General features: G+C 40.3%; 4 protein-coding genes and 3 non-coding genes across 7 annotated transcripts; 4 read left to right on the forward strand and 3 right to left on the reverse strand.

Moving 5' to 3' along the window:
* The first annotated feature begins 2,583 nt into the window (after positions 1-2,583).
* Positions 2,584-4,008, forward strand: LOC102716707 (mucin-1-like). The gene has a single exon (XM_006658376.3). It carries the CDS (start codon positions 2,655-2,657, stop codon positions 3,672-3,674), a length of 1,020 nt encoding a protein of 339 aa, XP_006658439.2. The 5' UTR covers positions 2,584-2,654; the 3' UTR covers positions 3,675-4,008.
* Positions 4,009-6,141: 2,133 nt separating this feature from the next.
* LOC102700354 (O-methyltransferase 1, chloroplastic) lies at positions 6,142-11,570 on the forward strand. The gene is made up of 7 exons (XM_006657526.3): positions 6,142-6,445; positions 7,169-7,344; positions 7,422-7,542; positions 8,635-8,759; positions 10,063-10,191; positions 10,274-10,444; positions 11,203-11,570. Exons 1-7 carry the CDS (start codon positions 6,157-6,159, stop codon positions 11,272-11,274), a joined length of 1,083 nt encoding a protein of 360 aa, XP_006657589.1. The 5' UTR covers positions 6,142-6,156; the 3' UTR covers positions 11,275-11,570.
* A 546-nt stretch (positions 11,571-12,116) lies between these two features.
* TRNAE-CUC lies at positions 12,117-12,189 on the reverse strand. The gene has a single exon. It is a non-coding gene; the product is annotated as a tRNA-Glu (tRNA).
* Positions 12,190-14,352: 2,163 nt separating this feature from the next.
* Positions 14,353-14,425, forward strand: TRNAE-CUC. The gene has a single exon. It is a non-coding gene; the product is annotated as a tRNA-Glu (tRNA).
* A 378-nt stretch (positions 14,426-14,803) lies between these two features.
* On the reverse strand, positions 14,804-19,005 carry LOC102716988 (pentatricopeptide repeat-containing protein At3g06920). Its single transcript, XM_040526216.1, has 3 exons — positions 16,108-19,005; positions 15,094-15,259; positions 14,804-15,000 (listed from the first exon to the last, which is right to left on the reverse strand). Exon 1 carries the CDS (start codon positions 18,997-18,999, stop codon positions 16,378-16,380), a length of 2,622 nt encoding a protein of 873 aa, XP_040382150.1. The 5' UTR covers positions 19,000-19,005; the 3' UTR covers positions 14,804-15,000; positions 15,094-15,259; positions 16,108-16,377.
* On the reverse strand, positions 15,662-15,831 carry LOC121055079. Its single transcript, XR_005812297.1, has one exon. It is a non-coding gene; the product is annotated as a small nucleolar RNA snoR127 (small nucleolar RNA).
* A 1,867-nt stretch (positions 19,006-20,872) lies between the features above and the next one.
* LOC102717267 (vesicle-associated membrane protein 724-like) lies at positions 20,873-24,064 on the forward strand. Its single transcript, XM_006658378.3, has 5 exons — positions 20,873-21,324; positions 22,312-22,453; positions 22,536-22,656; positions 23,537-23,599; positions 23,681-24,064. Exons 1-5 carry the CDS (start codon positions 21,033-21,035, stop codon positions 23,831-23,833), a joined length of 771 nt encoding a protein of 256 aa, XP_006658441.2. The 5' UTR covers positions 20,873-21,032; the 3' UTR covers positions 23,834-24,064.
* Positions 24,065-24,598: the final 534 nt, after the last annotated feature.

The raw sequence follows: 24,598 nt of genomic DNA on the forward strand, positions 1-24,598 counted from the left end.
CCTGCTCTGAGTGAGTGAGTTAAGTGCCGATCGGATGGTCCGGCCCCCTAGCTGGACAGTCCGGTTAGGTTTCTTTTCCAACGGCTAAGTGACGTCTGTCAGCCTATAAAAGGGGCTCTTGAGATCTAGCCGTTGGTGAGGCTTTCTGTTCGAGTTTTCTGGTTGCTAGGGCAAGTTTAGCACCTCTCAAGCCTCCCCACTAACCCAATACACCTCCTAGAGGATTAATCGTTGGATCATATCTTAGAGAGAGTGTTAAAGTTAGTGAGTGATAGAGTGTTCATTCTCGGGCGTTGATGGATGCATGTGGAGTCAAGGTGGCCTATTACTCTTGGAGATTGATCTCCTAGACGGATAGGCGTCGCCCGCGAGCCTCCGATTCATGTGGATCACCCGGGAGCAAGTTGTGAAGGTTGGTACCTAACCTCCGTAAGGGAATAGGTAAGATTGATAGTGGATTCTTGTGCTTTCTCATAGAAGGCTGCAGGGTAGAGCGAATTACAATCTAGGGTTGGGCAAGCCGCCTTGATCTTGACCTTGGTGGTCGATCGAAGGGGTTGTTAGTCCCTAGTTGTGAATTCGGAGACCCGTGTTGGCCTTGCGGGAGGAAGCCAAGAGAGGGAAAGGATCGAGAGAGATCCCGCTCGCAAGAGCGCCTCAACGGAGAGTAGGATCGAAAGATCCGAACTTCGGGATAAATCTCTCGTGTCTTTGTTCTTATGATTTTGTGTTCTGTTTGTTCCTACGATCTTTCTGGTGTTTTATTACACACATAATCACATCACGTTCCCAGGAACATCACCGAAAAGGTAGACTGTCAAGTCTGCATTTTTCACTGATCGGACGGTCCCGTGTTCTAACCAGGACGGTCCGGCCAGACCTCTCGGCCCAACCCGAGAGTGCTGACCGGACGGTCCGGCCATAGGCCCAGACGGTCCGGCCCCTGTACTGACCACTGCGATTTGAAATATTTTTCAGGACACCTATTCACCCCCTCTAGGCTGTCTCTCTAGGACTTCACCGTCAGCATCTCTCCGTTAAGTTCTATAGTGTGAACAATGTATTTAACGGCAAAAATGGACGGAACCTTAACGGCAATGGTATTTCTCAGACAAATTCGTTTATATGATGTTTGTCAGTGGCATCTTTTAGATTTTTTCTTAATTTAAAACTGTAAAGGGTCAGACAGTTTGGCACATCAGGCCATCAGTCAGTTCATTAGCAGAACAACTGTAAATAGCTAATTGATTGGACGTGTTCCTGCCTTCTGGATCCTATTGCTGCATGAGAAACTAATGGGGATATTTGCAAAAAAAAATATTTTAAATAAATTTTTTTGTATATTTTTTAATGATCTAAGCAAACACTGAAAATAAACTACGATAAAAACTATAAAATCAACTCAAATTTAAGGCTAAAAATTTAAATTTTAGCTTATAAGTATAAGGAGAAGCAAAAAGATGAGGGTGGAAGGGGAGCACCAAGTTCAATCAGCGAGTGCGATCAATTATTTTTGGGTTGATTTGGTCTGAGACCAAAATTGATCTTACAACAGTACCTATACCATGCCTCAAATTTTGTCATTACCAATATTAGGTAAGATAAAGTTATATTTAGTTTGAGGCCTAAACAACTAAAACCAAACTTTGTAGTCTTATTTAAGCCAAAAGCATTGCCAAAATTTGGCACCAAATTAAATATTTGAAAAACACTATTTGAGTGGCCAAATTTTTGTGAGGCAAATTTAGACTCAAACCAAACTGCTCTTTGTTTGTTGAGAAGCTTCGTATTATTACTCTTGGCATTTTTATTCATTCGTGGAGGAGGTGCTCCAGTGATCTCTTTAGAGCAAATTCAATAGTATAGCTAAATACTAACTCCAATTCATCTATAGTCGATCTAATAGCTAATTCATACAATAGTTATCTACAAAACATCCATACATGGTCCCACATGTCATACACATATTTTGTCTTGGAACTCGTGTTAGTAGCCCACCTCTCTTTTCTCTCCCCTCTTATTTCTTTAAAATATGCTTATAGCTAGCTTATAGTCTGCTATTGTACTTGCTTGTTAGAAGATGGTAGGAGACCTTGCATTGCACTAGGAGATTGGTTATACAGTGTCTTAAATACTACTCTCTCTGTGTCATATTAATAAATCATAGACATATATACAAATTATATACATTCATCGATGGACGAATCTAGACAAGTCTAAAAATCTTACAATATAAAATAGAGGTAGTATATTTTTTTTAACAAACGACTATTTCTAATATCAGTTCGCTACTAACAATTTTTCACATCAATGGCAACAAATTAAACAAAAATTATACACAGATGAATTATCCCAGCCACACAAATTTGCAGCCAAAAGAAAAGCCACATTACTCAACAGTCAAACACCAAAAACACATAAAAATAGACTAGGAAATGCAGCATTGGTCACAGGAGACATATTCCACTCCTCCTGAAACCAAGGCCAGCCCATGCCGTCTGCAGGTGCAGGGAGAACAGGTCCCTGGCCACCCATGGACGCCATGGCATGCGACCTCGAGCAGCATATATAACCCCATGGAACCTTCCCCATTCCTCCCTCAACCGCTGCAAGGGAGAGACGAACACCACCACCAGGGCGACCACCGACCGACCATGGCGATGCCTCGCTCCCAGCTGGCCGCCCTCTTCCTCGCCGTGCTCGTCACGGCGGCGCCGGTCGTCCGCGCCGCCGCCGCGGGGGCCTACGCGGTGGACAACCTGCAGGACGCGTGCAACAAGACGCTGTTCCCCAAGGTGTGCATCCAGGCGCTGACGACGAACCCGGAGAGCCGGACGGCGAACGCGCGGCGGCTGGCGGAGCTGTCGGTGTACGTGGCGGCGGAGGTGGGCACGGCGGTGGCGGCGTTCGCGCACCACGAGCTGAACGGCGTGAAGGAGGACAGCCTGTTCAAGTGCGTGGACAGCTGCTCCGACGACATCGAGGAGGCGGTGGCGCACCTGAGCGCCCTCACCCGGGAGCTCACCGACGCCAAGTTCCTCGAGGTCAAGGCGTGGCTGTCGGCGACGCTCGGCGGCTCCTCCACCTGCGAGGACACCTGCAAGGACGCCCCCATCAGCGACATCAAGAACGCCGTCGTCACCAAGAGCCTCGAGTTCGAGAAGCTGCTCCGCGTCACGCTCGACCTCATCACCGAGGCCTCCGGCTCCATGTCCGCCGGCGTCGCCGTGCCGCCCACCGCCTGGGATGCCAGCGGCGCGCCGGGCCCGTCGCCCCCCGGCCCCTCAGAGTCCTTCGGCTCCGCCAACGCACCGGGCCCGTCTCCCCCCGGCTCCTCAGAGTCCTTCGGCTCCGCCAACGCGCCGGGCCCGTCTCCCCCCGAAGATTCGGCGTCCTACGGCGCCGCCGGCTCAGCGGGACCGAGCCCATCCGGCGCCGCCGGCTCACCGGGACCGAGCCCATCCGGCGCCGCCGCCCCTGGACCGGCCACCGCCACCGACGGTCCGACAGCCGCCTACACCGACGTGCCGTCTCCGTCCCCGTCGATCGCCACCTCACCGTCACCGTCACCCGGCTCCGCCGCGGACGCGCCAAAGTCCGGCGGTGGTTACGCGGATTTGGCACCCGGCGCCAGTCCACCGGACTCCGACGCCGACGCCTACACGAAGGCGTGAGCGACGGCGCGTGGCAACCACCGGCATTTTCTTCTTCCTATCACCATTGTTTCTTGAGTCTTCGAATAAACCGATGATTCTACCGTGAGGTCCATTGATATAAGTACAATGGTCTGTGGGAAAAAGGAAAAAAAAATTAAGTAATTAATTTAGTAGTATGGGCATATGAGGATATATTTCGGCCAAAATATAAATTAGGGAGAAAAAAATTATTCAAGAAATGAGGCCCATATAGGAGAGATTGGCACGTGGCCTCAAATCGGGAGATTTTTATCGATGTAATAACAGGGAATGTAATGTTATATGCGGTATTGTTTTTTAAGACGATATGACATCGGCGTTGACATGGCTATGCGTCGAAATGCTAAAATATAGTTTTGAATTTCGAAATTAGCAAATTACTTAGGAAGCTCATAAACAAATGAACTTATATGAAAAACAAAAGTAAAATTGGTCAACAGAAGCATTGCACTAAATCTGAACATAGCCAATATTTTATGGGAAAAATAAATCTCATCTGATTAAGACAAACTTATGTAGGTTACGAATCCAGTATTGTGCATATTTTTCTTAATTTTTACAGGATAAAAAACATGTAGTTGGTTTTAGGATAGTCAAAAAAAATGCAAGTAGTTGATGGACATTTATGATATTATTTTATTACTTCGTAGCCCGATAAGGAGAAAAATATTTCAAAAATATACTTTTGCTCCGTGATGCCGGATACATGTCTAACTCAAAGTGGCTAACAAATGTGACCACTTGTGGCGGCGTGTGGGAGTCAGAGCACACGCTCGTCGAGATGGAATGTCTTTGCTGTACAATCATTTGATCAACTTATAAGTGAATTGAGACAACGGAGAATTAGAATTTTTCCTCATTGTTTCTTTTTATCTACACCTAATGTAATAAAATAATAATATTGAGTGTCCGTCAGTTAATTACATGTTTGATAATTCGTATCTCTGTTGTGTCACACAGATAATTGCATGATTTTATGTATCCTCCACCAAATCTTGCCTTTTCTAAAAGCCTTTTCCATTCATTGAGTTTGAAAAAATTTAAATACATATATGTATTGAATTTGTTAAGTTGGTAAATTACTTCAAACAATTTGACAAAGGTCGCCATTGCATAGTGGAATGTCTAAAACTTAATAAAGTTAGGTAGGTGGTACCATAGTACTCCCTCTGATCAACAATATTTATTGTTTAAGACAATATTTGGTTAAATTTTTAAAATTATGACAAGCAATTTTGTATTATAATATATGTATAAAATCTAATAAGTTTATGATATTACTTTTCAAGGAGAATCTATTTGTATCATTGTCTTGTATTTAAACTAATCATTTTAAGAAATTATCAATGGTTGGAACTTTCGACCAAGTCTTGTTCTAAATGACATATGTTTTGAATGGAGGGAGTAGTTTATAGAAACATAATAGTTGTTTGATGTGTAAAAAAGAGTTTTACCCATATTTTGAAACTTTTTTTCTGTACGGACTATATTTATTTTGCATGTATTATAAAATCTAGCGTATAAATACCCCATTGATTGTGAGATATTTTTTAAGAATCTTGTGAAGTCGTTTATAACTTTTAAAATTCATAACTTTTAAAGGCTTACCGTACATCAAAACCACTTCAAATTTGCCCTAAGATCATAAATTGCAAGCTTTGAAATATCATAGTCAGTTAATTATATAGTGGTTCAATGTTTATAATTGATTTGTGAACTTTCACGATGATTGAGGGTTTCTTGTTTCTATATACACCGTTGAGCTCCTTTGAAACATAGGATTGAAAAAAAGAAAGAATAAAAAATATGATTTTTTATAGATATGTAGGTATAAAAAAAGAGCATTGAATACAAAAGGAATGCATGAATGGTTGTTTGAATAGACAATAAAAAAAACCAAATTGAATAAGAAGTTGGAACTCTTGTTAACTTTTCTCCAAAATCTACATATACTGTGACATTCTATGAGAGTTTCATAAGATTTGGAGAACTCGAATCCACTTTCAAAGGGCTTCATTAAAAATGTATAAAATTTAAATCCTATGTATTTCATATATAATGATACAGAGGACCTTGAAGTAGGGATGAATATGGGTCAGCCCACGTCTAATACGTGTCCGGCTGTAGTTAAATTAAACAAACTTGATCAAAAATAAATCTTAGTTCGTTTGATTTTTGGATCTAGATTTTATCATTCGTGTTATTTAAAAATTTTACACAATTATTAATTATTTTATTATTATTTGATTTATTACTCTATATAATTTAAGTGTGTTACATATTAAATAAAAATTTTAAATACAACGTGCAATATCTAAAATTCAACTATGTCAAATTAAAAATCATAGGAGGCCCTGAAGTACGTTTTTCCTGCAGGGAAACGTAAAGCTGGAGCGTGGAGTAAGAGGCCACCGGATAGCGGGGAAAGACCGTCGGGTCAAACACCGAGCACTGTCCACACATGCCCGTCCTGCCGTGGCTCGCCTCGCCGGCCGCGGCCGCGGCCGTGCGCCGGGCGCCGCCGCTCTCCTCTTCGCCGCCTACCCTGCTCCCACTGCCCGCCTCTTCCTTCTCCCCCTGGTCCTGGAGCAACCGCGCGAAGGGTGTGCTCCCGCCGCGGGGGCCATTCGCCACCGCGGCTGACACCCCCCTCGGGGGCCCGCTCCGTGAGCCCGACGAGGAGGGCGACCCGCTCCTCGTCGCCGCGCTCCGGGCCGCCCGTGTCCGCGACGAGGAGTCCCGCCGCCCAGGTCAGCGATGCCCACATCTTGTGTCGCTGCTTTTTCTTTGTGTGTTCGCCGGTTCAGCGTGCGGTGCGCGCTACCTGTTCGACGAATTGGGTGAATGCTTTTGTCATCCCGTATCTGAAGCCATAAATTAAAGACAGCAATGCACGTATTTTTGACAGCAATGTGCTTATTGAATTGTCTATGATTGTAAATTCTTTGCTCTGGCTCTGCTTGTCACTTGGGTAACACCTGTTCTCAAGTCTGTCAATCTTAAAGCTACAATGGTCTTAGGTTCAAATTTTAGAACATTTATCTATATAATTGTTCCTTGGTCTGTTTTCAGCTGATCATTATTTGTTAAAGTATGACATTATTACTATTTCAGCATCATAGATTGTTGCTTAACAAACGACAACTTTTTCTCATGTTGGCGAAGAGGTCTTGACTGTATACAAGCTTGATATGCAAACTATATTTGTTTTTTTGCTTGTAATGAGCTTTAGTTGCTTGTTCATTTATTTTTTGAATTACCTATGACAGAGTTATCAGCTATGTCAGTCTCCTTCATGAGACATATTTAATACAGTTGTTTTAAACTTTGAGTTATGATATGTTCTTTCTTGCCAAAGTTAAGATAATGATCCCTGCAGAATATCACTGTATTTTCTTTGGAAGAAGGCTACGATGGCTACAAATGTGATTGTATGTCAGTTCTAATGTTTCTCAATAATATTATAATTGCAGATCCTCTTTTTATTGATCCGTATGCCGCTGTTCTACTTTCAATTGGTGCGCCAAGTGAAGATAAAGATTCTCTAGCTTTACATTTAATGCCTTATGCAGAATATTATAGGGTAGTGACCAGATATATTGATGACAAATTGCAACATTTGATAAGCAACTCAGATGATCTTAGACAGGTACTGAACTTTAACTAAATGTTATGGTGAAGCTGTCTGCATAATCTTTGTAGAATTTGCTGGCTTATTCCTAATAGATTGTTCTGTTGACAGATGGAATGGACACTCGTCCTTACAGGCTGAGCTGGCCAAAGTTATCTGTTGTGTATGATGTATCACCTGGAAGAGTTTTCAGTACAGCATTGCAGAAACTCAGAGGTATCATCATATTTTATGCTATCACAAAATATTTCTAACAAACTAGTGCATTTTTATCTATCTGTTCTAAGATGCGGGTCCTGGCTTTCCAGAAATCTGAAACAGCAAGATCTCAATTGAAATTAAAGAAAATATTTATCCTTGACTCTTCTATTTTGCTCCATTTGTATTTTGTGAGGATTAATGAATAATAACTGTATGGAACCTTAGTTCATTGGTACAACAGAAGAGAGATGGGGCATGAGGAAAGGTGCAACATCCAGTAATCTAATCGTAAGGGGAGAGATATAAAGGAGGGAGAGGGACATTGGAAAAAATGCAATTATTATTCATTGCTTGCCTCCAATAAATCTGCTGTTTACGTTATATAGGGTTGAGCCTAACAACTCAAACTAAGCTTCACATATTCTGAAGACAGAACTAAAGTTAAGTAAAGATACTATGCTGCTAACCAACATAACTAACTCTTTTTTTTGGTGGGGGAACCAAGATTAATAACTTATTGATAAGTTACTCAGCTATCATTGTCCAAATCCTGTGGAAACATCTGCTGCTGTTGTGTGTTCACTGGCTAGCGATAAGATAACAATAATATACTGTCAATTAGCGTCTCCATGTTATCTTTTGCATTTCTCAAAAGAAATCTGATGAGATTTTCAAGGGTTCCCACAAACTCATGTACATCTATACTTTCTTTTTAAACAAGGTAATGCTGTTAGTGAATCTGCCAACCCACAACCTTCACACAGTATTTTTATGTGTAGCTCCCTGAATTTCTTCCATACATAGTAGACCTTCTGTGTGCTGTTTTCTTCTAAAATCACAATTTAACACAGAAACGTGTGAGTTGACACATTTTCATGTATAAACAGAAGGTTGAACTTACTTTTATTATGTTAGCTGTGCAAGAACTGTCAAATGCTCCTTGTAAGTTGTAACTGAAAATAGTGAAGGACGCGTTGGATGTAAGAATCATCATTTATTTGTTGACAGTATTAGAATATGTATGATTCATTTTCATCTGTAGCAAACACATAGGTAGTTAGCTAGGCTTTCTTTTTAATTTTATTTTAAAATCTTGTGATATCACAGGAGCCGGAGCAAAAATATCACGGAACTGTGTTGTACTTCATACTTTGGCAGAGTCTCCTGACTTACAAGAGGGCTTGTACAAAAATGGCTTAAATGGAAATAGGCCAAGCTTGTGGGTACTGCAGGTAAGTTCCTCCACTTTTTCCTTCCACACAAAACTTCGGTACTAATCATCCATTTTCTTATTGATGTGTTTATAGATTAAGGATTGCACAAATCCTGAAAGCCAATAAAAGGCACACTTTTCATGCACACCAACACATCCATATGCACATGCCTTGAAAATCCCGGCACTTCCTTTAATATGTAAATCACCAGCATTTTGCTTGTAACATACTATGCACAATTATCACTTGCTATATGTTCATACCAGCCATTGCATTCATGTGTTTAGAAAGGTTGCAAAACTGGCAGTAACTGGGTTAGTATTTTGTTTTATGGTTTGTGCAGGGTACTTCAGTAAATGCTGTAATTGGGTTATTTCTCTTTTATTGTTTTACACTGAATATGCATACAGCAGGGTGAAGCGTAAAGTTTTCAGGAAACATTGAAAATATATTAATTGAAAAACAGCATACTTATTTAAGATAAACAAAATTTCAACAGGTCTTCCTGCCTGTTGTAGGAAAAGCTGGAAACCGCTGCCTGTGTCTGGTCCCAGTTTTAGTTATGAGGTATCATGCCAAGGTTGGATAATTTTCTGAAAATAAGGTTTTGATAAACCTGATGTCAACTTCTTAGCTAGCTTATCCATGCATATTTGTGTTAGCTGACAACTACAGCATCCTCAGCTAGTGGACAATATTTGAAAGTGGGCCAATATCAATGTTTCATGGTTTATAACTCATTTGGCGTTGTAGACATGAAACAAGATGATGGAGGTGAGCAGGTGATAAAATGATATTTGCATTTGGATGATTTAACGTGATGTTTGATAAATATATGTTATTTTTATGGATGGGAAAATTTCACACTCTGTGGTAGATTATACAGGGCATGTGTCATTGATACATATTGGTAGGGGTACAGTAGCAGAAGAAAAGGGGTCTGCTATACTATTATATATTGCTTGGGAGTAGAATGGGTTGAAAGTAGGGGTGCAGCTGTGGAGATGTGCAACAGGATCAGGTACAGCCCAATTCCCAGTCGACTGACCAGCCTCGTTCTAATTGAATATGGGGATCCAGGCCAAATAGTTTCTTGTTAGAGTTTGAATCATACTTTTCATTGGATTCAGGAGATCCTTCACCTTTTTTTTTTTTTGCTTTAGCTCGATTGGCTGTCTGATTCTGTGATGCTGCCACTAAAATTTGCAGTGATGTTATTTTTTTGCATCCATTTGAGTACTTCAGGTCCTTATGGCATCTCTTGAATAGGAAAAGCTTTGGAATCTACATGTTGTGTCATGAGTTTGTTGTGGCATTGCAGGGTTTACCCTTGTTCAATTTTAAAAGCTTGGAGGACCTTTTGCTTATCATAAGCAATTTAGCAATGAAAGGGAGTATCTTTATAGGGGAGTTACCACGTTTTGCACAGTGGAGACCAGCAGCAGACATGGTTAAGTACATACTTCAAAAATTTACATCTATTGTTTTAAATTGGCTCATCTATAACAGTTCCCTTGTCCTACACTGCACAGGCCTCAGAGCAAGACAAGCTGGAAAACCTTTTCTTTACCCAGGGTTTTCGTGTCAGCTTTGTTCAGTATGATGAAATGGTTAAGGATGTTGGCTTAGGTCTGGGCTCTCTATCAGAAATACATGGCACAACTCTTTTTATCGCTGAACAGCTGCGTTTCTCAGATGCTCAGGTAATGAAACCAACTCTATTCCTTCAACATGAGTTTTCACTTGATAATTGTAGGGTGGCATAAGCTGGAAAATAGTTAAAGATATCATTCTCACTTCCACACCTTGCTCATAACCTTCTGGCTGCAATGTCTTGAGTATACTCTTCTAGAATACTCATTTCTTTTTGTGCCCTTAATTCAATTTTGTTACTTGGGCCAATTACATATAGAAGATCTTCCAGGTCTATATAGTAGAATCTAGCTGTAAGAACACTTTAATTGGTTTCAATGCTATATTCTTAGTATTCTAGCAGTACATATGTGTTTTACTTGTTTTTCTTTTTCCAAAACTAATGTATAAGCACCCAGACTTCAGTTTGCACAATAAATTGCTCAAAGTCCGAAATCGTTTGATTCAAGCCTTTCATAGCTTCATTTGTTCATCCTATTCCATTTAGCCTTCTACATTTGATTTTGTTGATATGAGCCGCTCTACTGTCTGATTTTGTTCATCGATGTCCTTAATTGCTAACAATTTTGTACTGAGAGATTTCCAGGTAATTTATCTTTGACATGGGGTTATTAAATTTGTGGTAATCAGTCGTTATTTATGTTGTCCTGTTGGTAACTTCCTTCGTAGAAAGAACAAATTTGTTAGTCCACAGTTGCACCAATTTGTTGGCGTCCCCACTTTGTTAATCATGTAGCCATGATACCTCCATAGTCAAAAGTTGAGGTTTTATAGTGCAACTTTGTTTATTTCTTCTCTGGTGTGATAGATGGAGAGCTTCCGGATGCATTTTGAAAGAATAGAGGAAGATGCCGATGAAGATGGGTTCGAGGAACTTTAGTCCAATCTATCTTGCTTGATGCCTCTAGAAAAATGATAGTCGATGCAATTGAAAGATATTAGCTTGTAAATGTATGCACTAGATTCTATCCCTCAAAAAATGTATGCTGATAGTCTTGCCAAGTTTTCCGCACGGATACATGTAATCATCAATTGCTGAGGATCTACAATTGTTGGTGGCATGTTTTCCTGTGTCACCATTTAAACATATACGGTTGTGTGTTAGACTGCTGGGATGTCTTGATTGCTATATATTTTTCGAACCAAATCTTTTACAAAGAATGTTGATTGTGTTATATGGTGAAATATAGCTGAAATTAACAAGGAGAGTGTTGCTACTTCTTGCCTGCATGTCACTCGGACAGGCAAAATAGGTTAGGAAAAAAGGGTGTCAAGGGTAGTGTGTTTTTCTGTTGACATTGCCCTCAATGTCTCATGCATTTCCAAAGTTAATGATCCTAATTTCTCCCATATCCTTTAACCTAATCCTCATGGCCCGTTTCAGTGTTATATAGTTTTCTTGAGAATTAGACTGGTTGGCTGGTAATCTTTCTAGAGAAGATACTGTCTCAAACTTTAGAAATATATTCCTATTTAATTTTAAAGAATTTTGTGAAAAAATATATAGTTTAGTGGTTTGAAAATTGTCATCGTCATAAGTTCATAGCCTTTTACTCATTTATGTTTATAAAGAAACATTTGTATAGAAAGTTTTTTTTTTCAAAAATAATATAGTTCGGCAGTTTGGATAACGCGTCCTTGATAAGCTAACAGCCATGCTTTAGTGAAAAAAGAAAATTTTAAAAAAGTAGAGCTTTCATGATGGCAAATAAAAACAAAAAATTCCGTTGCCGGGACTCGAACCCGGGTCTCTCGGGTGAGAGCCGAGTATCCTAACCAGCTAGACTACAACGGATTTATGCTTGTATAAAAAATGTAATTACATCTAAATATTCTTCCGTGATAAACTCGGATTACTCACGAGTTGGTCGCGGAATGCGGGTGTTGTGCAGCCAAACGATTATTCGAAATTCCGAAGGTTAATTAGGATTATATAGAAATTTAACATTTATATTAATATATGCATGCAGTGATATTATTATTTGTTTTGGAGATATTTAAATGTCTATGTGAAATTTATGTATATGATATTTTTCCATTATATTTCTGTGGTATGAAATGTATTTGTATAGGCATCGATCTGCATTGAGTTTTTTAATATAAATCTGTAGATCTAAATAAAAATTAGAAACCTAATCTCATCACTTTATGTATGCAATACGGCAGCAACGATTTAGACCTAAGCATCTATCTTCCAACAATTTATACCTAACCAGCCATAGAAACGATATGAATGAGGAGCTGAGAATACCGTGGCACCTCTGGTGCTGATCGCTGATGTATAGAATGATTCAAAATAGTCATCAGATTCGGATGAATGGGTGACATTTGAGGAGCATAATGTCCGTCTCCTTTTAACTCAATGAAATATTTTACCAGCTTAGCGCTGCGCACATAATCACGAGGAGAGACATGACCACCATGTATAAACTTTAGACATATAATAAAGATTAAACATATAAATTTTAAGTTGCACAAAACTTTAATATAAATATATAAACATGTGGATTTAAAATTGAAAATCAAACCCTACCATCCTAGTTCAAATTGAATTCAAATATGTGAACTTTATACGTGTGTAAATATTAATGGAAAAGAAGAGCCTGACAAATACGCGCACCGCTTAATATAAGCTATTCTAGTAACCCTTCCCTCCCAAGGCCCATCTCACATCTCACCCCTCTTTTCTAAGTCTAAAAATTATCCCCACCACAATTAAAGGTTGATCAAAGAGTTCCCCACGTGGGTCAACCTCTTATGGGCTTTCCTTCTTGTCTATCTAAGCCCACCCCTCGTCTCCCAGGAATTCTCTAGTAACACGAAGGAAAAAAATACAGTAACACGACAACTAATTCACAGTAACAACATCAAAACAAATCCATGAAGGATCTACTTTTTTAAATCACTTTTTCTGGCAATTCAGTATAAACGTTTTTAAAAAATAATATATGAAGTGAGAGATAAAGTTGTTTAAAGTTTAGAATCTTAAGAAATATCTATAGGATTTGTATTAGTATACACTAATGTTATGACAATAGCTACAGTAACGCTATATATTCAATAATGCGATGTTACTATAAAATATAAGTATTGTTACTGCAATTATGCAGTAACATAACGATATAAGTGCAGTAACACGTGCGTTGCTGCAGTAACAATCATGATATAAATATAATAACATCGTGATCGAAGGGTAATAACACGAGGTGTAACTGCATGCTATTGCTACAATACCATTAATACGTATGGGAGAGCTAAAAGTTTGTATTTTCAATCTTTAGATAGCAATATCTCATGTGTCTTATATTATTTTTTAAAACCGTTTTCACTACCGTGATTAAAAAAAATATGATTTAAAAAACTAGATTCGTCTGATATTGTTACTGTATTTTATAAGACATAAGACATGTTACTATATTTTTGCCTTCGTGTTACTGCACTTTTCACTGAACAAATGTGAGGTGTATAGGAAAGTCAAAGGACGGGTTTAACCAACATGGAAGAGCTTTGACCAGGCTAGGAAAGAGGCTTTGGGCTATTAGAAGGAGGTAGAAAGTGGGTTTGAGCCTTACGAGGAGAAGGAACATAGAATAGCTTATTCTATGGGAGTGCACATATTATTTTTGCTATGAAAAAAAAAGGAAAGAATCATATGACAAAACGGAAAATAACAAGCGTTCGCGTAGAACTGAAGTGCAGGAGCGTTCGCTAAATAGTCCTGTTGAACATGGAATGCCGTCGATCAGCGCCGTGATGGACGAGTTCAACTGAAGAGGCGACAGGGGGGTTTGTTCTGCAAAACCGAAATAGATGATCCGGGCGGTTATCTGTAAAAATTACCACGCTTGGAGACTTGGCCGTGGGATGCCGATCGAAGGGCCATGGATGAGTGTGTGCACGACACCTCCCGTGAGAATGATACCAAAAATTATATTTCTATTGTTCATACAAGCATAAATCCGTTGTAGTCTAGCTGGTTAGGATACTCGGCTCTCACCCGAGAGACCCGGGTTCGAGTCCCGGCAACGGAATTTTTTTTTTCATTTTTGCTTTTCCAAATCACCACACATACTTCTTTGTAACAAAGTAAAATATATTCCTTCCGTTTCACGACGTAAGACTTGTCTAGATTTATATAGATACTAATGAATCTAAACATATATATAAATTATATACATTCATCAATCAATGGATGAATTTAGGCTATGTCAGAAAGTCTTATAAATCAGAGGTAGTAGTTATCTGAGATAAGTGAAAAAAAATAAATAACAAGATTATAGATTTAAAAAAAAAAATTCCTGCTCTACTTCTTTTCCAAATCACCACACATACTTCTTTGTAACAAAGTAAAATATACTCCTTCCGTTTCACGACGTAAGACTTGTCTAGATTTATATAGATACTAATGAATCTAAACATATATATAAATTATATACATTCATCAATCAATGGATGAATTTAGGCTATGTCAGAAAGTCTTATAAATCAGAGGTAGTAGTTATCTGAGATAAGTGAAAAAAAATAAATAACAAGATTATAGATTTAAAAAAAAATTTCCTGCTCTAGCTGTACTCTGCACTCTCTCCTCGAGTCATTGTTATGTTATCTGCAATATAGACAACAAAATCATACACAACCTTCTGGACGAGAAAATATCTTTAAAGTGACAAATTCGATCCAAATAGAGCAAACTTTCAACCTGGGAAAACCTCAAGCAGTCCAGCAGGGGATGCATGGTTTCTCCGGTTGCTAACATTTTTGTCTCCTTGCAGGATACTCAGATGGCCGCCTAACTGAATAAACAAAATGGAAGTTCAGGGGAATATCAATCAGCCCAGCCTCATTGTCCTATCAAGCCAATGCACCTGGAAAAATATATAAGTACAGATAAATGTTCAGATGAAATTTCAATCCAACCATACCTTTTTCAACTAGAGATGCGTGCTGGTCTTATCAGTATTACTAAATCAAACCAAACAACTGATGGAAAAGGTAGGCACTGAATCAGAAGGGAATGGTAAAAGAATGCCCAAAGATAACTTCAGAATAAAAACACAATTCCAAGTGCAACACAAGGACTATTTAGCCCATTTCAGAAACTAGTTAGCTGCAGTCATTTGAAGATGAAGCAAGCATGATCTCAATCAAAAATGTGTTGTGCACATCTGATCCCTCATGCCTTGCACAATCAAGCATGCTTGTATGTATAGACTAATTATAAAGACAAGACGAAATATGGCAGCAGCTCATCCTAGTATCCACAAAATTCTGGTCAGGAAGTTACCAATCTCAATTTTATCACCATTTGATGCAAGCTTCAACTCTAGTCATCTCATATTGTGCCTGGCGAAAAGGACATTTTCACCAAGGTGACCAATACTTATGATGTCTAGAGGAGCACACCACAATATGCTTTGGCTAACTTTCGTCATTCCAGGTGGAGAAATGATTGGGCAATGCTCACAAATTTAGACAGACACAAACAAGGTACTGTGATAGCTACAGAACAATTGACAATTAAAATTCAATAGATAAAAAGTGAATAGGCTGTCAAAAACTCAAAACTAAAATTTCAGCAGCTATCATGCTAAGCTTTGAAGAAAGAATGTATGCTCCAAAACAGGGTGATGCCAGAACTTGGATAACCACAATCAATGAACTAGTAAATAATCATTTGTTCAGAGCAAGATGCATCATACAAATACCTGGCTACCTGCAGTCTGCAGATGAGTTTGGTTTGAACTTGTAAGTCAGCATACCGATAGGAACTCTTTGTTCCAGCTGACAGTTTTGATGCTATCCAATGACTAATGGGGCAGATTTGATTGAAATCATACTTCTAATCACCTTTTTAAGTTTCCATCCAAGAGTTTGATCCTTATCAACATAAAGAACACTCTCTTTCCAAACAGCACAACGGCAGTCGACCGTTGAATTGCAGCACAAAGGCCCACCTGAAAGCATAACTCCACTACCCTCAATACTACATGGATTTTGAAGCATGTTGGGACTTGGCAATCTCCCTCAAAACTGCACCTACAATAGCAGCTTGCTCTAAACATTCAGATTTGTTTAAAGCATCTAAAAGACTAATGCACGACTTTACATTAATTCTGCATCCCCTCAAACGAGTTTCTTCAAATACCTTATATGCCTCCATTGCTCTATTTGCATTGCTCATCCCCTCTATAAGAGCATTGAAACTTGCAGCATCAGGGACTCCACCATTGGATTTAAACCTTTCAAAGAGGCTGTAAGCATCTGTTATGTTTCCAACCTTTGCAAGCCCAGCAATCATGGTTGTGTAAGTGACCACATTAGGGATCAAGCCCTGTTTCTGCATATCTTGCCAGAACACAAAAGCTTTATTGTATTTCTGTACACGGCAAAGGCCATTTATAAGAATGCTGTATGTATATGTGTTTGGTGGACATTTCATTTCCTTCATTGACTGGAAGCAGACAAGGGCCTCATTTATTTCTTCAGCTTTCACTAAAGCATCCATCAAGCTATTCCATGTGTACACATTTGGAGTCAAACCCTTCTTCATCATTTCTTCTAAAATTAAATAAGCTTCATCTATCCTACCAACCTTCCCAAAGCCATCAATGAGGGAGCTGTACAGAACAACATTAACTTCTATGCCTTTTGACTTCGCTTCTTCAAAAAGCATGTAAGCCTCATCCAACCTATCAATCTTTGCAAGACCATCAACAATTGCTCCATAAGTAGCAACTGTAGGTTGTACATGTTTCTCTTTCATCTCCTCAAGAACCTCATAGGCTTTGTCCACCTTTCCAGATTTGCAAAATCCATCGACAACAGCATTATAAGCACGAGCATCAAGACCAAAACCTTGCTGCTTCATGGCATGAAAAATTTTGGATGTTTCTCTAGCCTGGCCAGATTTTGTGAGACCATGAATCAAAATGGAATAACTTCGTACATCAGGAAGAAAACCATAACTCCTGATTTCCTCAAAAATTGTTCTTCCCTTTTCAATCTCACCTGCCTTGAAAACACAATCCATATATGTATTAAGAAGAGTAAGATCGGGCTGGCATCCTCGGCGTATCAACTCTTTGAAGATTTTATGCCCGTCTTCTTTCCTTCCATGCATGAAGAAATTCTTAATCAAGGAGGTATATACGACAGGGTTAGCATTATATCCTGCATCCAACATTTTCTCGAATAGCCTATAGGCCTCATCAACCTGTCCTTTCTTTCCTAAACCATCAATAAGTGAACAGTATGTCACAGAATCAGGATCGCAACCTCTCTGGCTTGCGCTTTCAAAAATCTTATAGGCCTCCTCAAGCTTTTTTGCCTTGCACAACCTATCCACCATTATATTCACAGTTAACAGGTTCGGAAACAAACTAGCATGCTCCATCTCATCACGTATCCTATATGCCTCCTCAACCCTCCCACCCAAACAAAGCATATCTATGATAATGTTGTATGTTGAAGCATTTGGCTTTGCGTCCTTCTTCATGAGCTCAAACAAGCTTAGAGCATCATCAATCTTCCTCTTCTTACCAAGACAAGTCAGAATCGAATTAAATGACACAACAGATGGAATACAACCTCTCTCCCTCAATCTCTCAAGCAGTTTATAGGCATCCTCAAACCGCCCAGCGGATCCATATCCCATGATCATCGTATTGTATGTATATGCACAAGGCACGGATCTTTCTGCCTCCATCTGCGCAAACAGCTCCTCAGCCTCACCTAACCTTCCTGCCTTGCAAAGGACCCAAATCATACTCGTGTAAGACACATCGTCTGGCTTCAGACCCTGCGCCTTCAGCTCATGGAAGAACTTCCATGCCATGTCCACATTGCCAGCCTTTCCAAAACAATCAATACACACATTGTACAAGACAATGTCCGGCTCAAGGCAACTCCCCTTCACCTCATCCACCAGCTCAAGCGCGCCCGCGACCTGCCCCTCGCGCGCCAGTGCCCGCACCAGCGTGGTGAACAGAGGAACCCCAACCTCATACCCGACCTCCTGCATCTGGCGCAGCAGCTCCAGCGCGCGCTCTGGCCGCCGCGCCTCGGCCAGCGCGCCGATCAGCACCGTGTACGCCGAGAATGCCGGCCGGAACTTGAGCCGGCGCATGACGCCGACCGCGTGGACGGCGTCGTCGACGCGGCGGGCGCGGACGAGCGCGGCGACGAGGTCGGCGCAGGCGGGGTTGGGGAGGCCGTACCCGAGGACGGCCATCTCCTCGAGGACCTTCTCGAGCGCCGCGACGTCGTGGTGGAGGAACGGGAGGACGGCGTTGTAGGCGTCGGCCCGGAGCGGGTGCGGGGACGAGGCGGAGGAGGCGAGGAGGAAGAACGGGGCGGCGAAGGAGGGGTTCCTGATGGAGCGGAGGACGGCGAGGACGACGTCGCCGGTGGGGCAGGCGGAGAAGGCGGAGGAGACGGCGCGGGCGAGGTCGGGGGTCCAGGAGGTGGCGGCGGAGAGGAGACGGAGCAGCTCGCTGGCGGGGGAGCTGTGGGGTTGAGTGGGTGGACCGCTAGAGGAGAGGTGGCGGGGCGTAGGCGTACGGAGGACGCTTAAGGCGGCGAAGAGGGGGCGGCGAGTCGCCGGCATCCGCCGCGCCGCCGCCGCCGCCATTGGGGGAGAGTGCGGTAAAACCCTAGCCGGTTTTGGGCTTTTGGTAGCGGGGAAGGGGGATTCCCGGGCTTCGGGTTTTGGGGCATTCATTTTGTTGTTTAGAGATATATCAATGTGTTTAAGGATTTTATCGTTATGCCTGTGTAAATATATCGATTAAATGTTACATTTTTACAGTGGTAAATACTTAAATATCTCTCGTGGGGAGAGGTTTCGCTTAAATTTAAAAACATCTTATTTTCGATTAAAAAATAATTTATAAATAAGGCTAGTGATTTAAAAGCAAATGATAAAAATAAATTATAATAAACATTCATATAATCAACTTTAAATTTGAGTTTTAAAATTCATAATGTTACGTACCGAAAGATGAGGGACCGGACATGAACTTTTCAAAAAAAAATATTGAAACCAGCCATGCTTGAGATTAGATTTTTCTAGACAAGAGTATTTTTTTATCCGGTCTATATATATATGCAGCTATTTTTTAAAAAAAAATTAGAAACTTAGCCCAAGTAGAGAGACTTGGTCCCTTAAATATCCGATCTGAAATTCATGCTACAATATATTTGAATCCAGGACCTTAGGACCTTAGATAGTCACTGTAACTATTAGGCTGCGAGTTCTTTTACATGCTTGAGATTTAATAGAGGTTACAATCCATAATCACACTAAACTCATTGAAAACCCACTGCATGTGTTTAATATTCATAAACACTAGGATTTAAACCCAATAAGTAAATCATACGCTCACAACTCCACCGTTCCTAACGGGCTTCCTGCTTCCCACTAACCGTATACTAAAGGACCGGTTTAGTTGTGAAAAATTTTTGGGTTTAGTTGTCACATTGAATATATATACACATATTTAAAGTACTATAGTCTACTGACAAAATAAAATACAGACTTCACTGGAAAACTACGAGACGAATTTATTAAGCCTAATTGATCTATCATTAGCAAATGTTTACTGTACCATCATATTGTCAAATCATGACGTAATTAGGATTAAAACATCTGTCTCATAGTTTTTTTTCTATATTTAATATTTTATGTATGTGCCCTCGTATGCAACCTGATAGCGTGAAAATTTTTGTTTTGTCGGGTAAACTAGTTCTTTCTCGCATGCTCCAAGCCTAGTTCCTAATTTTTTTTTAAAAAAAAACATCCCATCAAATTTTTGGACACCTAAATAAAGCATTAAATATAGATAAATCAAAAAACTAATTACACAGTTATGGAAAAAATCTTAAGACGAATCTTTTGAGCCTAATTAAATGTCTGATTAATTAGGCTCAGAAGATTTATCTCGTGGTTTTCAGGCTAGTCGTGAAATTCGTTTTTTCACTCATGTCCGAAAATCCATTCCGACATCCGGTCAAATATTTGATGTGACAATTCTCTCGAAAATTTTCTCGATCTAAATACCCCTAAATGTGTAATCTAGGCTAGAAAAGGTGGAGGAGCAATCAGTAGTCACATCAACTTAAAAAAAGAGAGAGAGAGTTGGGCCTATGAAAAACATTTCAAAAAACATCTTACGGGATGTCTAAAGGATTAAATGTAGTCTAATTATAAAATAAATTATAGATTCTGTCAAAAAAATACAAGACAATCTTTTGAGCCTAATTAATTTGTCATAGTACATATAGGTTACTGTAGCACTTATGACTAATCACATACTAATTAGGCTTAAAAGATTCGTCTCACGATTTCCTTCTTAACCATGTAATTAGTTTTAGATGTAAAAAAAATCGATGGGATGTCTAAGAACCTTTTTTTTTAACTAAACAGTGCCTTGATGAGTTGCGAGAGAAGAAAAGGAGCAACCAAGAAAAGGTGGCCGCCGTACGCACGCTCCTCACTGCTTCTCCAGCGCACTCAGCTCAACAACTCCCTCGATTCTCTCCCACCGCACCAAGAAATCGCGGAATCCGCGCCGCCGGGGAGCCCCGAGATCCGCCCAGCCACCGCCTTCGCGGGATCCCCCCCCCCCACCCCCCACTCTCATGGCGCCGCCGCCGCCGCAGTCGGGGAAGAAGGAAGGGGACGTGGGCGGCGGCGGCGGCGGCAAGGCGGAGTGGCTGATCTACGCGTTCGTGGCGCGCGGCACGGCGGTGCTGGCGGAGTACACCGAGTTCACCGGCAACTTCCCGGCGCTCGCGGCGCAGTGCCTGCAGCGGCTCCCCTCGTCGGGCGGCTCCGGCTCCGGCTCCGGCTCCGGCGGCGGGGGAGCGCCGGCGCGGTTCAGCTACGCGTGCGACGGCCACACCTTCAACTTCCTCCTCCACCGCGGCTACGGTGAGATAGTGCGGCGCGATAACCGGCCAATGCCTTTCATCTCTCGCGGTTTGATCACTAGTGTTCTTTCAGTGAGTTATTAACTTTGCTTAGAATGTTTGGGTGGTAAAATTTCGATCTTGATTGCTGCAGCATCTAAACCACTTGTAGATTATGACTGGGCATGCTTTCTGTATTAATCTGCTACGATAAATTCAGAATATTTAAGGCCGCACAGACTTGTCTGATCAAAACAAAATCACTAAATTTAACAGATAAATTTAGAAAGCAATGTTACATGAGAATAAAGAAAAATTCCATTTCTATAAATTTAAAAAGCAATGTTACCCTGTACACCCCAATGTTACTCTCTATCGAGGTGCAGACAGGATCATGTTTGCATAACCAATAACAATAACTGCGAAAGGGTGCAAAAGAAAAATTTCAGCACCGATCAATGAATGGATAAATGCTGGAAGCCTGGAATCCCTGGGATAAAGCGATATGAATTTCAATGCATAGAGGAAAAATCTGCTACTCAGTTGTGCTGGGTGCATGGTGGTCTAGCAGGGTATAATTAGTACAAGGATTACACATGAATCACTGGCCTGTAGTAAACCACCAACCATGAGAGACTAACCCTGCTACCGACCATGAGAGACTTAACCCTGCTGCTGCAATACTGCTCTCTTTGTTACCAGTTACCACCATCGTGACTTGATGTCCTTTTCCTTCCCTGATTATGGCGGTCTCATGGATGTGAGGAGGCCTTTCTATCCTCACATTAACTAATAAAATTCCATCATCCTATTGCCACAAAAGGTTTACTTCACAATAATCAACCATGGTTGTCCATAGTCTTGCTGGGACGTGGGACCATTTGATACTGAATTGTGTACTGTTATGTTGGAGCCCTGGAGATTGGAATATAAATTTTCTATTGATAAATATAATATCCAGATGTCTACATACTCAAGGTTATATCTTTTCTCTATGCACATTTTGTAGGCTATTGCGTAGTTGCAAAGGAATCTGTCCCAAAGAATGTCTCAGTGGCTTTTCTAGAAAGGTTGAAAGATGACTTCACGAAGAGATATGGAGGTGGTAAAGCTGATACAGCTCTTGCAAAAAGTCTCAATAAAGACTACGGGTATGTCTGTTATAAGTACTCCTGAAAATAGCACAGGATGTAATTTTGTTTTTGCACTGAAAATTGAGCATTCGCACTGCAGACCAGTTATAAAGCAACACATGCAGTATGTCCTTGATCATTCAGAAGAAATAGAGAAAACTTTGAAAGTGCAAGCCCAAGTTTCTGAAGTTAAAAATATCATGTTAGAAAACATAGAGAAGGTATACCTCATTCCTTCCCCTCACTTTTGTATTCAAAGAGGGATGATGCTTGTGACTTTTGTTCATCAATTTGATGGTAAACCAGGAATTATTGATTAAGTGGACACAAATATATGTTGAATTGCTTCTGGTTTAGATTACCCAGTGCTATGTGAGTGTCATATTGATTCAGAAAACATTGTTTTTTTTTTATAAAAGGTACATTTATCTTCAGTAAAAAGATCAGGATAAGCAAAGCAAATTCTTAACTTGTCATGCAGTCATACTACAATTGAACTGTTGGAGTGAGTACAAATTACATCGTGCTAGGTGTGGTCCACATTTGCAGTTATTTTCCCTCCATTCTTCACCAAGTTAAATGGGCTTCCTCTTTAAACAAGTCATGTAAGTGTTAGTGTGGTACTATGTTTTCATCCTCTCTAATGAATAAACTAAAGCATGCTTTCTGTTTCATTGGGGCAAGCTTGCTTATAATTTGCCAGCGAAAAGAAATGTAATTTATGGTATGGTTTCATTCTAGAAGGATAACAAATATACAAGACAAACATTATGGTAGCTATTGTGCTTTTGCTTTAATTTCAAGCACTGAAGATCTGGACATCAGGATAGCAAGGTGCCATCCACCAAAGATGATGTTTACCCTATTATAATGTTATATTCATTGCTCACATTATGTGCTTTATATGTTAAGAAGTTTTTTTTTTTTGGGCTTGGTTCTATCTGAATGCGAACCTGGAATGTGCCTAATAGAAATATCACATTTTTTTAAAGGATCATGGTGGATTGTCAATGTCTTAGCAGTTTTTGTGATGCCTTGAATCAAGCTAACTTTATTCATTATTACCGTCTGTTCATTTCTGCTTCTCTGTGGTATTTTCAGACTTTGGGCCGTGGAGAAAAATTGAGTGAACTTCAAGACAAGACTTCCGATCTACGAAGTCAGGTATACAAGCCATCTGTTCTATGTGCTGCTTTGCCATGATCCTGTGGCATGCATAACGTCGTTTTCTTTTATGTAATTCAGGCCCAGGAATTCAAAAGGCAGGGAGTGAAAATTCGTAGGAAGACATGGTTGCAGAACATGAAAATCAAATTGGTAGTTCTTGGAATCCTTTTGCTTCTTGTAATAATCGTGTGGGTGTCGGTTTGTCAAGGGTTTGACTGCATCAAGCATTGAAAGGATACTAGCAATATTCAACTGTCGGTATAGCACTGCCAGATAATAGTTTGGAAGCGGAAATTTGTGTCGGTGAAATCAAGATGCATGGCTCTTTGGCTTGATTCTGCTGCACATTTGGCGCGATACAGATGTAAAGTTGAGTTGGTGTGGAGCGTTATCCAAACTGTGTGACCAACATTATATCATATATGAAGTAGTGATAGTATGGTTGCTTGTTGATTGAGTTAATTGATAATCATGCCAACCGTTTTTTGTTTGTTTCCCAAATCTCTCCCCAAAAGATGAATATGATGTTGCAGTTAAGTGGATCATGTTAACCTCATTTGGTGGAATAATCTTAAGCTGTTCGGTTGGTTCTTTACCCTACACAAGGCTAGAGAAGATCTCCATGTAAACAACCTTGTTTCAAGATCAAAGTTTAGAAAATCTTGTGCACATGGGCGAATGTAGTACATAACCACAGATTTCATTTTTATTCTCACGTAATCATAGGTGTCCAATCCTTCTCGTTTCATCTCAAAATATAAGCATTCCATCTCAAAATATAAGTATTCTTAGGGCATGTTCAATGGTAGAGTTCATTGTGGGCTTTATCTCAAGTTATATCAGCAACAAGAGTGTATTTTATAACGATACGTATAAAGGTAGAGTTACGTGTGATTTCTTCATTAATGTAATAAAATGTTTTTATTACGCTAGTTTTCTTTTTATATACCCTCATGCAAGAAAGTTTTCTTTAATAAATGCTAAGAGTCAACTCTA

Source organism: Oryza brachyantha, chromosome 7, assembly GCF_000231095.2.
Source record: "Oryza brachyantha chromosome 7, ObraRS2, whole genome shotgun sequence".
NCBI classification, from domain to species: Eukaryota; Viridiplantae; Streptophyta; class Magnoliopsida; order Poales; family Poaceae; genus Oryza; species Oryza brachyantha.

Excerpts from the sequence above, each read along its gene's own strand:
- LOC102717267 (XM_006658378.3), top strand. The coding sequence starts at position 21,033 with ATGGCGCCGCCGCCGCCGCAGTCGGGGAAGAAGGAAGGGGACGTGGGC. Across the intron at positions 22,657-23,536 it reads TGTTAGAAAACATAGAGAAG|ACTTTGGGCCGTGGAGAAAA; the intron begins GTATACCTCATT and ends TGGTATTTTCAG. Across the intron at positions 23,600-23,680 it reads CTTCCGATCTACGAAGTCAG|GCCCAGGAATTCAAAAGGCA; the intron begins GTATACAAGCCA and ends TATGTAATTCAG.
- LOC102700354 (XM_006657526.3), top strand. The coding sequence starts at position 6,157 with ATGCCCGTCCTGCCGTGGCTCGCCTCGCCGGCCGCGGCCGCGGCCGTG. Across the intron at positions 7,345-7,421 it reads ACTCAGATGATCTTAGACAG|ATTGTTCTGTTGACAGATGG; the intron begins GTACTGAACTTT and ends TATTCCTAATAG. Across the intron at positions 10,192-10,273 it reads GGAGACCAGCAGCAGACATG|GCCTCAGAGCAAGACAAGCT; the intron begins GTTAAGTACATA and ends TACACTGCACAG.
- LOC102716707 (XM_006658376.3), top strand. The coding sequence starts at position 2,655 with ATGGCGATGCCTCGCTCCCAGCTGGCCGCCCTCTTCCTCGCCGTGCTC.
- LOC102716988 (XM_040526216.1), bottom strand. The coding sequence starts at position 18,999 with ATGCCGGCGACTCGCCGCCCCCTCTTCGCCGCCTTAAGCGTCCTCCGT.